The 13,139-nt window shown below is 42.2% G+C and overlaps 3 protein-coding genes, 1 non-coding gene and 1 pseudogene across 4 annotated transcripts in view; 3 read left to right on the top strand and 2 right to left on the bottom strand.

Moving 5' to 3' along the window:
- LOC140291438 (uncharacterized) overlaps positions 1-13,139 on the top strand; it is an 873,052-nt gene that overhangs the window by 402,761 nt on the left and 457,152 nt on the right. The gene's annotated exons all lie outside the window — the stretch shown is intronic.
- LOC140291873 (NLR family CARD domain-containing protein 3-like) overlaps positions 1-13,139 on the bottom strand; it is a 323,587-nt gene that overhangs the window by 26,322 nt on the left and 284,126 nt on the right. The gene's annotated exons all lie outside the window — the stretch shown is intronic.
- Positions 20-125, top strand: LOC140297242 (5S ribosomal RNA; annotated as a pseudogene).
- LOC140299561 (5S ribosomal RNA) lies at positions 1,989-2,107 on the bottom strand. Its single transcript, XR_011914745.1, has one exon. It is a non-coding gene; the product is annotated as a 5S ribosomal RNA (ribosomal RNA).
- Positions 6,904-12,304, top strand: LOC140295088 (high affinity immunoglobulin epsilon receptor subunit alpha-like). The gene is made up of 6 exons (XM_072379633.1): positions 6,904-7,229; positions 8,779-8,890; positions 9,714-9,856; positions 10,938-11,175; positions 11,489-11,770; positions 12,027-12,304. Exons 3-6 carry the CDS (start codon positions 9,785-9,787, stop codon positions 12,302-12,304), a joined length of 870 nt encoding a protein of 289 aa, XP_072235734.1. The 5' UTR covers positions 6,904-7,229; positions 8,779-8,890; positions 9,714-9,784.

Here is a 13,139-nt window from a genome sequence, read left to right as displayed (position 1 = left end):
ATTTGTTACGGTGACTTTTGCTTACGGCCACACCACCCTGAACACGTCCGATCTCGAAAGCTAAGCAGGGGGCCTGGTTAGTATTTGGATGGGAGACCGCCTGGGAAAACCAGGTGCTGTAAGCTTTTTCTCTTCTCTCTACAACCTGCAGGGGGCGCTGAAACACTTCACATCCACAATCAAATCAATTCACCAGAAAGCTTCTTTTTTTAAACAAATTCTCTAGAAACTGGAAGTGATCAATGCTGGATCATCACTGGAATCACACAGTCTTAAAGTGGAGCTTCTTCTTCTTATGTTTCTATGCAGCTGAACACTCACATCATGATGATGACTGACGTGTGTAGAAATCCTGCTCTTCAGCACATTTCATTTCTCATCCAACAAGGTTTAAAGTTCCCATTTTTCAGCTTTGATGCTGCTTCCACATCTCTTATTGTCTGTAATGCAGCTTCAGCTGTTATTTGATGTCTTTTGTTGAAACATGTGATCACCTCATGACACATCAGGAAGTTGATCAGCTTCAGCTGCTGCTGATTTGTTGGCAGACGCCTCAGTTTCTCTTTGGCTCTCAGTTTGCTGTTTCCTGGATTTCCTGGATCTGTTGACATGTCCCAGGTACTTGTTGTGTTTGATCCTCATACATTTAACTTTGTCCTTAGAAAGGATGACTTCCAAAAAGGGAAACAGGGACTGCTTTTGCATTTGACACAGCCTATATCATGCCAATGTTCATTTGGGGCTGCAGTTTTTGCTTTAGTTTCAGACTTGTTATTAGACTGGAATGTTGAGGAGTTTCTGTGACAGATAGGCTCCACTCCCCCTGAAACCATGAATTAAAGAAAGTGGAAGGATGGAAAGTTTTGGGGACATTTATTCATTCATTCCACTTCAGCATTTCTGTTTCAGGGAAGATTCCAACTTCAATGACATTTTTTTTTAAAATCAGATTTAATGTGAAGTTATCCTGAAGAAAATGAATATGACCACTTACAAAACAATAATGGACTTTTAAAACAGTTTTTCAAAGAGGTAAGTTATGGTTGAAATTTCTTATGGCTTTGATTTAGATTCAATTTGATGGTCAGTTCACCCCCAGACGGTGCAACTTAACCCCTGACCCGGATCAGCTTAACCCTAACCTGGGGCAAAGAGGAAGCCTTTAGCTTATAATTCACTTAAAAAAGCTGATTATGAACTTCTTTCAATTTGATTAGTGTTGATTTTGAGTCAGGTGACAGTGGTGTAGATCCTTTACAAGCACTGATGCCACACTGAGAAATATTCAACTCCCAGTAAAAGTTCTGAATCTAAAACCTCACTCAGGCAAAAGAATCAAAGTGTCATCAGCAACATTTACTAACACTTCCACCAGTAAAAGTATTTATTCTGCAGAGCAGCTCTCAGTGTTTGCTGTTAGATATAAAGTTGCCTGTTTGACAGTTTAAAGTGGCTGCACGTGCACTTTTTCTATCTGGCCTCAGTAAATCTCTGTAATTTATTCATTTGTGTTTGGAAAACATTGGAAACTTTATTTCTGAGCCCAAATCAGTGGGTTCTGGTTGTTAACACATAGATGAGGAGACAGTTCAGTGTGTGAGGATAAAAGCAGAGGAGAACCTGGGACATCTGAGCAGATCTGGGATCAGCACCTTGGATATCAGCAGGGATTCTTAGGAAGGAAGGAAATGGGATGAATCTGCAGACTGCAGGAAGATCTGTTAACAGTCTGCAGACTAATGTGAGACAATAATATTTGTGTGTGTTTGGTATCCAGAAGAATTCAGACAGATGAAGTCACTGTGAGCTGAGCAGTGCTGGAAGATGATATGACAGAGTGACCTAAATGAGTTTTATGTGTGCGCTCATTTCCAGTCTTTGACAAAGATTGAAAAGTGAATTTATTTGACTGATTTCCTTCCTGATGTGAAGTATGTCATGAAGCTGTCCGTGTTGAGTGAGCAGCAGCTCCTCCTGCAGGTGTAAAAAGCTTACAGCACCTGGTATTCCCAGGCGGTCTCCCATCCAAGTACTAACCAGGACCGACCCTGCTTAGATTCCGAGATCGGACGAGTTCGGGCGTGTTCAGGGTGGTATGGCCGTAAGCGAGAGAATCAGTGACAAATTAGCTTTATATAGATGCTGAAACAACATCTATCACTGTGTTCTGACTTCTAAAATATAATGTAACTGTTTAAAAATGAGCAATTTGTGATGATATCATCTAACTAAGCAGCCTCGGTCTCTCTGTGTGACGCTGAACACAAAACTACACACAGGGAACAGAAGAGGTCGACAGACACTAAGTTATCTGAGAGTCTCACTTTCAGCTGCAGAGAACCAACACGAGAGAGAAGAACATGTGCAGGATCAGCATCAGCCTCTCAAGCCAATTATGTGAAAAACTAAAAGGAACATATGGTTCCAGCATCTATATATATATATATATATTTGTTGCAGTGACTTTCGCTTACGGCCACACCACCCTGAACACGCCTGATCTCGAAAGCTAAGCAGGGGGCCTGGTTAGTATTTGGAAGGGAGACCGCCTGGGAATACCAGGTGCTGTAAGCTTTTTCAAATCTCTCTACAACCTGCAGGGGGCGCTGACACACTTCACATCCACAATCAAATCAATTCACCAGAAAGCTTCTTTTTTTAAACAAATTCTCCAGAAACTGGAAGTGATCAATGCTGGATCATCACTGGAATCACACAGTCTTAAAGTGGAGCTTCTTCTTCTTCTGTTTCTATGCAGCTGAACACTCACATCATGATGATGACTGACGTGTGTAGAAATCCTGCTCTTCAGCACATTTCATTTCACATCCAACAAGGTTTAAAGTTCCCATTTTTCAGCTTTGATGCTGCTTCCACATCTCTTATTGTCTGTAATGCAGCTGCAGCTGTTTTGTCTGTTTTGTTTGTCTGGTGATCAGTCACCTTCCTGCTGGTTCATTTTGGAGGATTTAATCTGAAGGAGAAACTATTTATAGCTGTGGCTGGCTGCCTAAAGCTACTGCACAGGTCTGTGAGTGTGCTTCACAGCTATAAAAACTCTAGAAGCTCTATACTGGACGCAGGAATCACTTGGAATATCTTTGAATCCTTCACAAGATATTCAGCCTTCGATATAACTCCAAGGACAAAGTAAATCACATGTTGGACATATATAACCTTCTGTACGATCCAAGAAAGCAATCATTCATAAAATTAAAACCTCTAAATTAATTTCACTAAAGGGTGAAATGAATAACTAACTATCCAGTTACATGCTGAGAAACCTTTGGTCCTGAATTTCACATCAATGCTAATTTTATACATCACATCAGGTCCAATTTCCATACACTGACGTAATGATAGGAGGGTAGTGTAATATCTCTGTGAATGTTTTGCATTCTTTGTCCTGTTCTGTGTTTTTGTCTTAGCTTTAGGTCTGCCATGTCCTCACCTTTTTCCTCAGTTCCCTCTGGTCTGGTCATCAGCTGCACTCACTCACCAATCACCCTCCACAGTATTTAGTCTCCCAGTTGTCATTCACTCATTGTCAAATCCTCGCCGTCTCTCATGTTTGAGTCAAGTAGTTATTCATGTCAGTTGGGTTTTTGTTTGTTCCTAAGGTTTTGTTTGGTCAGTTTAGGTTTTTTGGGATTCCCCCAAAAGATATTTAGGAATAAATCCAGTTTTACATTTATAATCTCCATTTGGGTCCTCTCTCCACACCTCCATGCCACCCTACGTGACAGGTAGTTTTAATGTTGTGGCTGACTGGTGTACAGAACATATAGATTAGTGGTCATCCCATTCTGGGGATCCAGATTTCCAAAGACCAAACACCAAAAATGTATAATTACAGTTGAACAAGAGCTTTAGGATCGGGCAGATGAACGTATGAGAAGGTTTGAGATAATGTGTGATTTAAAAAATAAATCTGTCCTTTACCACGAGAGGCCTCAGCACCATTTGAACAATTCAATTCAATTCAATTCAATTTTCTTTATATAGTGCCAAATTACAACAATTGTCCTCTCAAGGCACTTAAATAATATAGTCCAATTCAAGCCAATTGGAATTCAATTCATTGTAATCATAATGCAATTAATTCATATAGAGCCAATTCAAAATAATATCCTAGCTAAGGAAACCAACAGATTGCACTGAAACTTGTCTTCAGTCCAATCTCCCGTCCTGAGCGTGCCTGAGGCGACTGTGGAAAGGAACAACTCCCTTTTAACAGGAAGAAACCTCTGGCAGAACCAGACTCAGGAAGGGTGGCCATCCGCCTCGACCAGCTGGGGTTTGAGAAGACAGAAAAGAGGGAAAAGAGGGGGGAAAAACACCATAACACCATTCAAAGGATATCTGTTGGAACAGGGAAACACAAGTTAATAACCACAATAATGTCACATGTACATAAAATCATTTGAGAAATTAAACAGGGGAAAAAGAGAGCAAAGTGAGGAAAGGTGTGACAGATGAGGTCCCCCAGCAGTCTAAGCCTATAACAGCGTAACTATGGGATGTTTCAGGATTACCTGAGCCATCCCTAACTATAAGCTTTATCAAAAAGGAAAGTTTTAAGCCTAATCTTAAAAGTGGAAAGGGTGTCTGCTTCCCGGACATTTACTGGCAGCTTATTCCACAAGAGAGAAACATCTTAGATCTAAAACATCATGAAATGCTCAAAGTATTTGTTATAACACTACATAAAGAACCATATTCCCACTTCTGACCTGTAGTTACAGGACCACAATAAGCACCCACAGATACGTGAGTTTCCTCATTCACAGCTGGAACCTAAACCACCATCAGAGATTACATTTCATTCCTACAAAAAAAAACCTTTCAGCCGTAGAAGCTGATGCTCAAATTTAGGTGGCATAAAAACTGAGCCTGTAATATGTGACCATTCCTGATGTGCCAGGCTGCGATTGGCTAAATGAACCACTAACAATGAATCAGCTAAATGAAGCTGCAGAAGATGTTTGTATGTATGCTTATTCTTTGCTTTGCTACCCGTAGGAAGTGTTGCATGTTCATTACAGCCAGCGTCACCTGAGACTGAGACTACAGAAGCTCATCTCCAGCATTTCACACAGGAGACGAGTCAGAAATGTCAATACAAGAAAACAAAGAGATGTTTAACCTTTGAAATTCTGAATTTTGAGATATATGAGACATTTTATGGGATATGTTCTCAAAGAAGTCCAAATAAGACTTGAAATGATCAATTTACTGATATCAGTGAAATCTGTTGGTTTCCTTAAATAGGAAACTTTGTTTTTTTGAGTTGGACTCATTTGAAATTAATTGCATTTGATTTGTTTGGATTATGATTGGATTGAAATTAATTGGTTTATACAGTCACCGGCCACTTTATTCGGTACACCTTGCTAGTAAAAGGTTGGAGCCATGATAGCATCACACAGTTGTTGCTGATTTGTCGGCTGCATTGAATTGAGACCCGGTGACTGTGGAGGCCATTGGAGCACAGTGAACTCATTGTCATGTTCAAGAAACCAGTTTGAGATGATCTGAGCTTTGTGACATGGTGCATTATCCTGCTGGAAGTAGGTAGTAGCCCTTGGTTTATCTCACCTTCTGTCAGATCCTTGCTGTTTCTGCCATCATTATCATTCTCCTCTTCTGTAATTTTCTGGTTTCTTTGCTGTGTCGTATTTTTTCTTGTTGTGTTCTTCAATTATTTTTACCTGCGCTTTTTGCTTATTTTCTTTATAAATATTTTAGCCACACATTATTTGACTGCTGCTGTTCCACATCTGGGTCCTCTACATCATATACATCAGAAACATGGTAAATCTGACTCATTTCAAAGCCAACAACACACTCTGACAGAAAGTAAACACAAACTGAGCAGTGTTGTGTCTGCAGGCCAGTGCAGCGAGGAGAGCCTTAACCTTTAAACAGTTGAAACTAAACAATCACTTGACAACAACATGGCCCCACACAGGAGAACCTGCTCCTCAGCAGTTCACCTGCATCTCAAAGAGAAGGAACTCACCTCTGAGGACAGTAATGTCCACAGTTTGGTCAGAGAAGACGGATGGTTTTAAACAAAGGTTAAAGAAAGTCTTCAGTTTATTAATCTGGAAAAAACATCCAAACGAGCACGTGGCCTCAGGCATCACATATGTAACACCTACTTTGAGTCTTCACCTCAAACTCAAACTATTCACATTTTAAATCATGTGACCAAAACACCATTTTGACCCAAAAGACCAGCTTGGTCAGAAACAGACGAGACCCAAACTACTTTAGCTTCAGCACTTTCATCAGCTGAGCTAGATTCACTCCTTCTGCTCAACGTGCTGCTTATCCTTCTGAAGATAATCAGACCATTGAACAGATACTGGGCCTCACAAAGGATCAGCTGCAAATCTCAGTCCATACTGGGGCCAATCAGAACTGTTTTGGCTGCATGAGCCACACAGAATCACACAGAATGTCTGAATGTCACAGCTCACTGGTGGATGTTGAAAGTAAGAAGATAAATTGTGTTGTCAGTTATAAGTAGAGTCAGATATCTAATCTGCATCAGACACAACAAGCAGATCAGTGTTGACTGTCAGCTCTGTGCATTCATATCAGCACAACTCTCCTGTTCTCCGAATTATGAGATGTGGAAATAGTTTGATTTCCTTTTATTAAAGTATTTTACTGAAGCAGCTGATTCAATGAGCGGATTTAAGAACAGAAACAGGACGTGAGGCTTTTTTCTCGGGACTCTCAGTTCAGATACACATAAGCAGCAGAAAGCAGATATTTCTGTAACATGACAGCGTAGGTAAGTGATGGTTATAGTCAGATTAAGTGTTATCATATTGTGCTGCACTATCATCTCCGTCATACCCACTTGTGGTTGGCTTTACAGGATGTTGCCGCCACATATGTTACAACACGGTCAGTCTTCAGCCAGCAGACACGATGAAGACAGCTCTGCTTGTTCTCTGTAAGTAGACAAAACAACTAATGATTATAATCAGAAACAATCCTGTGACTGATGTTTGTAAAGCCAAAAGTCAGATATGAGCGGACCAGCTCTCTGATTCTGCTGAAGATTTAAAGCGCGACACTTTGAGGTCTCAGTGACAGCTGATGAAGTAGAAGAAGTGTGTGACTCAGATGCATGTCTGTCACTGTGCTCACACTGTGGCTTAACTTTGATGTTTCAGTGTTGTTGAGCTCCTGCCAGACGTCTGCCAGTCATGGTAAGTTTGGACCCTTGTGTGTGTGTTTAAAGTGTCGTGCCCAGTTCTAAACTGGGCACGTGTCCGGATTACACTGTAAATATTAGTTTATTTGATACTCTTTTTGAGGAACTTTCATGCGTGCTGCCCACCTCTCATCACTTCCTGTCTGGCGGTTTGTTGCCTGCTGATGCAGTTTTTTTTTGCCAGTCATTTGTGGCAGACAAAAGGATCAGTTTGTTCGTTGCTTTTTTCCATCTATTGCACTTAAAACTTTGAGTGTACGGGCGGCGTATCAAGTTTATCGTTGTTTGAATGAGTTGACGACAACCCTTTAGAATCTTGTCATACAGTATGTGCAAAAAGGCTGCCTTAATTCCGTTTCCTGTCAAGATGATCCCACACTGCTTCAATAATGTTGAGGTCCGGGCTCTCGGGAGGATTCATCCCTCCATAAAACCTGCTGCCACTGATCTTCAGTCCAGAAATGAAGACACCATGATGAGACTATTGGAGGAAGATAAAAAAAAGTCATTAAAAGGGACACAAAGTAATTACAGTAGGGTATCAGGATGGATGGAAGGGTCCACAAAAAGCAGATAGTTTGGATTCTTTAAATAAACTGTCACCAACTATACACCAACCTAACAACTGGGAGGTTACAGAAACATTAGGAGAGGTCAAATCTACAGTTTGGTTCATTCAGAACAAAAATGCCACAGAAAACAGCAGCAGAATTATTTCACTTGGTCCAGATAAATTCCTTCATAACAATCAGTTAATAATTATCAAAGCCTACTGTGAGGAGAAAACTTCACAGAGCGAATACAGAGGCTTCACCCTGAGGAGAAAACCTCACAGAGCGAATACAGAAGCTTCACCCTGAGGAGAAAACCTCACAGAGCGAATACAGAGGCTTCACCCTGAGGAGAAAACCTCACAGAGTGAATACAGAAGCTTCACCCTGAGGAGAAAACCTCAAAGAGCGAATACAGAGGCTTCACCCTGAGGAGAAAACCTCACAGAGCGAATACAGAGGCTTCACCCTGAGGAGAATGGCTTTAAATGGCTTCTAAAGAGTAATGTTTACTGATGAGGAGACAGAGGCCAGAAGCAGCCGGATGAACTCTGAATGAAATCTGCTCAGATTCATCCACAGACAAAAAAGTCCAAAAATACACTGAAAACAGCCAAAGAGTTTCTGGGTGTCGTGTTTGATATTAACCTCATGTAGCTCCATTTCAGTCCTGCAGACAGGTGAGTTTCTTTTAGTGTTTGTCAGCTCAGGCTGCACATGTTTGTCTGAACCTCTGAGAACAGTAAGGAAATGTACTGTGTAAGTAAGAGATACATGTTTTAAGTTAAAGTTTCCATCCATCTTAACTCAAAGGTATCTGAAGAGGAAATGTTTGTTCCTAATGAGATTTAATACATGAGCATCTGGCTGATGGAAAAAAAATCACCAGTTATTGTAAGTCACACGGAGAAGTGAAGTGAGCCTTTAAAACATGCACCATCAGCAGAATACAGTGAAAGAAAAGATGGTAATCTGTGTTTTTGTCTCCGTCAGCCTCCCTGACGGTCACTCCCAGCTGGTCTCAGTATTTCGAGTATGAGGACGTCTCCATCAGCTGCGAGCAGCTCGGCCCCGGTGAATGGACAGTGTGGAGATCCACCACAAAGTGAGTTCACCAGCACAACACTCATGTCACAGCAGAGAGAGTTTGACTGCTCAGATCACAAACTCTGTGCAGTCAGACCTCACAGGCATCTGCTTTCTGACTCTGAGGATTGCTTCTTTATTGTCGGCCACGGCAACTGATTTCATCTGCCTTAGGTGAGTAAATGTGTGTTGCTCATCACACACTCCTGCACTGCGCTGTGAAGATAAGGCCTCAGAAGCTTATCGACTTCCTGTTTTGTGAGCCTGACAGATGAGATCATTAAACAGCGCTAAGAGACGACGAGGCAACGCTGCCAAATCTAAAGTGACAGCTTAGTGTCACATGTTAACAGGTGTCACAGTAAAGGCCCAGAAATGCACACATGTTTTATGTTCTATAATGAAGCGTTCTTGATGGTTGAATCTTGTATTATGCCTCATCCTAACAAACCACAATGCCGTATAAAACAGGGAAAAGTCCCTGAACGTACTGGTTCTCTTGACGCTGTTATTACATATCCCCATAATCCACCGAGATAATGAGATTAATTCAAACATAAAGGGTCATCTTTATCATGTAACATTTCACCACGATTTACTGTAATACCGGTAACCGTTACATCCCTTGTGTGTGTGTGTGTGTGTGAGTGTGTGTGTGTGTGTGTGTGTGTGTGTGTGTGTATGTGTGTGTGTGTGTGTGTGTGTGTGTGTGTGTGTGTGTGTGCTGCAGGGTAAGAAAACACATCTAACCCTCTGACTCCACACCTCTGATCAGAAGTCTTCTGCCAACAATGAGATAAATGCCTGAGTGTGGATGACTAACACAAATGGGATGTTCCCAGGTTGTCTCAGTGTGGCGTCGGATGGGGCACCCAGACCTCCTCCACCTGCAGCGTGAAGTCGCTGAAGCCCGATGACAGCGGAGTGTATTGGTGTGAATCCAAACACAGAGACAGCAGCAACGCCATCAACATCACTGTCACTGGTGAGACTCTTTCATCTCCTCTAAAGACACACATCCAGCCACTTACAGGTGATACACATGAGCTGCTGTAAAGGAAACGGGTTCCAACAAGGAGAAGTGAATCTCTGTGAGAGGATTCAGCTCAGAGGACACAGACCACAACCTTCACACGTTAACATGCAGTTCAGTTCAAATCTGATATTTGACAGCAACAAAAACACCAGAAATGCCAAGAAAGGCCAGAGAAAACATTTTAAAAGTTTATATTTCAGAGGTTCATCCATCCATCATCTGCCACTTATACAAAGTTGGGTCGCAGAGCCAACAGGTCCAGAAGGGACACCCAGACATCCCTCTGCCCAGCGACGCTCTCCAGCTCCTCCTGGGTGCTCCTGAAGCGTTCCCAGGCCAGATGGGATATATGATCCAGCCTGCGTCTGACCCAGGTCTTTTCCCCACTGGAACTGCCTGGAAATATTTATGTTTTGGGGCAAATTCTGGCCTGGTACTGACTGAATTTTTCATTTGAAGTCATCACATCACAACACAAATGCAGATAAAACCTGGATCAGAAAGAACACGTTTCCATGGTAACATACCTGCGCTCCACAGTGTACGGTGTCTGTCTCACCCACTCCCACTTCCCAGTCCTCCAATCAGACAAACCGACCCAGTAAAACCCAGGAACTGAGTGCTTGGGCACAAAGTCCTGCACAGACAGGAAGACAGAGACACATGTGACAGAAGCTGCTGTGTCTGACAGGTCAGTGGATGAAGTGGAGCAGGGCTGGAACAGGGTATCAGTATGTTTTAAGCAGAGTCAGCCTCATTACATCCAGTTAGTTCAGACATAAATTCTGTTGCAGAATTGACTTTATTATTGCTCAGACCATTTTCAGGTGTACTTCTATCCTTTCATATCAAACATACAAAAAACACATATTTTCATGTTCAGATCCTGAATTTTTCCTTTATCTTTATTTTACTGCACTCATTTCAGCCTCCGGCATGTGTCGCTTTTGTCTCCAAGTGTCTTTTTGCCTTATTAGTTTCAAAACAAACACATTTTTCAGTACATCAAGAACATTCAGTGATCCTGCAGAGTCCTGCCCTCCCTGTGATGGAGGGAGATGACGTCACTCTGAGCTGTCAAATAAAAAATGGAACAAAGACCACTTCCTCCAACCTCCCAGCTGCTTTCTATAAAGATGGCTCCTCCATCGGGACTGAGCCTACAGGTCACATGACCCTCCACCATGTTACCAGGTCTGATGAAGGCCTCTACACGTGTAACATCAGCATTCATGGAGAGTCTCCACCCAGCTGGCTGCTGATAAGAGGTAAAGATCAATGCTGGCAAATGAAAATATGAATCATATTTAGTTTTTCTTCCCCACTGCAGAACTCCATCTGTTGGTACACAGAATATACCGTAAGTTGGGCTTTATTTATTTGATATGACATGAGATCATGTTGGGTTAGACGTCAACATAATGTTTTCCAGTAAGAGTCCATCAGATAACCAGTGTCTGCACACATGTACAGTAAGTCTGCAGTAATGATAAACTGCTTCCACAGTATTTGGGAGTCTGTCGGGAACATTTAAGGAAGCGCTGCTGTACACCCTAAGTTCCACTCTTTCTCTGATCCCAGATGATTCCAAACCACCATTTCTGACAGTGTCTCCAGACTCGTCTCAGCTGTTTGAGTATGACAAACTGTCCCTGAGCTGCAGCAACAACAGCAGCTCTCATGGATGGAGGATTCAAAGGTTCCTCTTGCATAACGGCATTCTGTCCAGCTGTGGTAAGGGATTGGGGATCCAGAATTCTGCTGAATGTACCATAGAAATAGCCAAAAAGCAGGACTCTGGAATCTACTGGTGTGAATCTCCTGCAAAGCAGCGGAGCAACTCCGTCATCATCTCTATAACCGGTAGGACCAGTGGAACCCAAACCCATACAACACTCATTTACATGATTATTAACTTATTGTGGAGGTAAATTAGAACAGATGTGCAGTCTTCAATGTTTAGAATGTTTGCTCCTCTTTCTTTAAGTCTGTTTCCTCCCACAGGGCCCAGTCTGCTCTGATTAGGCAGAAATGTTTGCAACTGATTATAATTTGTGATGTACTTCTATCCTTTCATATCAAACACACAAAAAAACACATTTTTTCATCCTATGTTCAGACAACCCAGTGATCCTGCAGAGTCCTGCCCTCCCTGTGATGGAGGGAGATGACGTCACTCTGAGCTGTCAATCAAAGACCACTTCCTCCAACCTCCCAGCTGCTTTCTATAAAGATGGCTCCTCCATCAGGACTGAGCCTACAGGTCACATGACCCTCCACCATGTTACCAGGTCTGATGAAGGCCTCTACACGTGTAACATCAGCATTCACGAAAAGTCTCCACCCAGCTGGCTGCTGATAAGAGGTAAAGATCAACACTGGCAAATGAAAATATGAATCATATTTAGTTTTTCTTCCCCACTGCAGAACTCCATCTGTTGGTACACAGAATATACCATATTTATTTCTTACATAAAGTTGTTATCTACACATCTGACCCATATCTTACTGCACCACCATGACATTTGAAGCACAACAGCTCTTCAACAAACCAGTTTATTTTTCTTCTGTTCTTGGCACAAAATAAAAAACTCCCTCAGCTGCAGTGCTTCCTTCCATTTGGTCTCTATTGTACATTTTGACAGCCTTCGAGATGAAATACCTGACTGACCAATCAAAAACCTGTTGGGTTCTCGAGCTTTAGTTGTATTTGCGGTGAGAAAGGTAAAATCTTCAAATCCTGGACAAGCCCCAAAAGGTTAAGAGCCTTTTTTTATGGGTGTCTGAAACTCAAAGACTTTGTATGCTTATAAAAACAGAGCTGCACAAACAACCTTCCTGTTTGTTGTCCACAGGACACAGTGCTCCTCGTTTAGTCGGTACAGGATGACGTTTGTTTCGTGATGTGACTGTTAACGGATGGGATTTTAGAACTTCCGATGAGCTGTGTTTGTGTTTGTTTTTCTTCCAGCTCTCAAGGTTTCTGAACCAACGCCGACTGCGCTGGACGTGGCGCCACATCCTGGTCTGCGCTCCGTACCTGATCTCCACCGTCCTCGTGGTGTCTTTGTATCGACACAGACCAACAGGTAAAGCTCCACTCACACTGACATCATGGTGATTTAAAAACTCAAGAGTCAGGGGAAGTCTCCAAGTGTTCTACCAACATGTTTTTTATGAACAACCAGTTCATCTCAGCGATGACTGAAGCAGTCAACAAATTAGCACAAAG

This window comes from Leuresthes tenuis, unplaced genomic scaffold (assembly GCF_036924035.1).
Source record: "Leuresthes tenuis unplaced genomic scaffold, fLeuTen1.0.hap1 SCAF_1, whole genome shotgun sequence".
Classification (NCBI taxonomy): Eukaryota; Metazoa; Chordata; class Actinopteri; order Atheriniformes; family Atherinopsidae; genus Leuresthes; species Leuresthes tenuis.
Note: the sequence above shows the minus strand (reverse complement) of the source record. Positions and strands in the feature narration are given on the sequence as shown.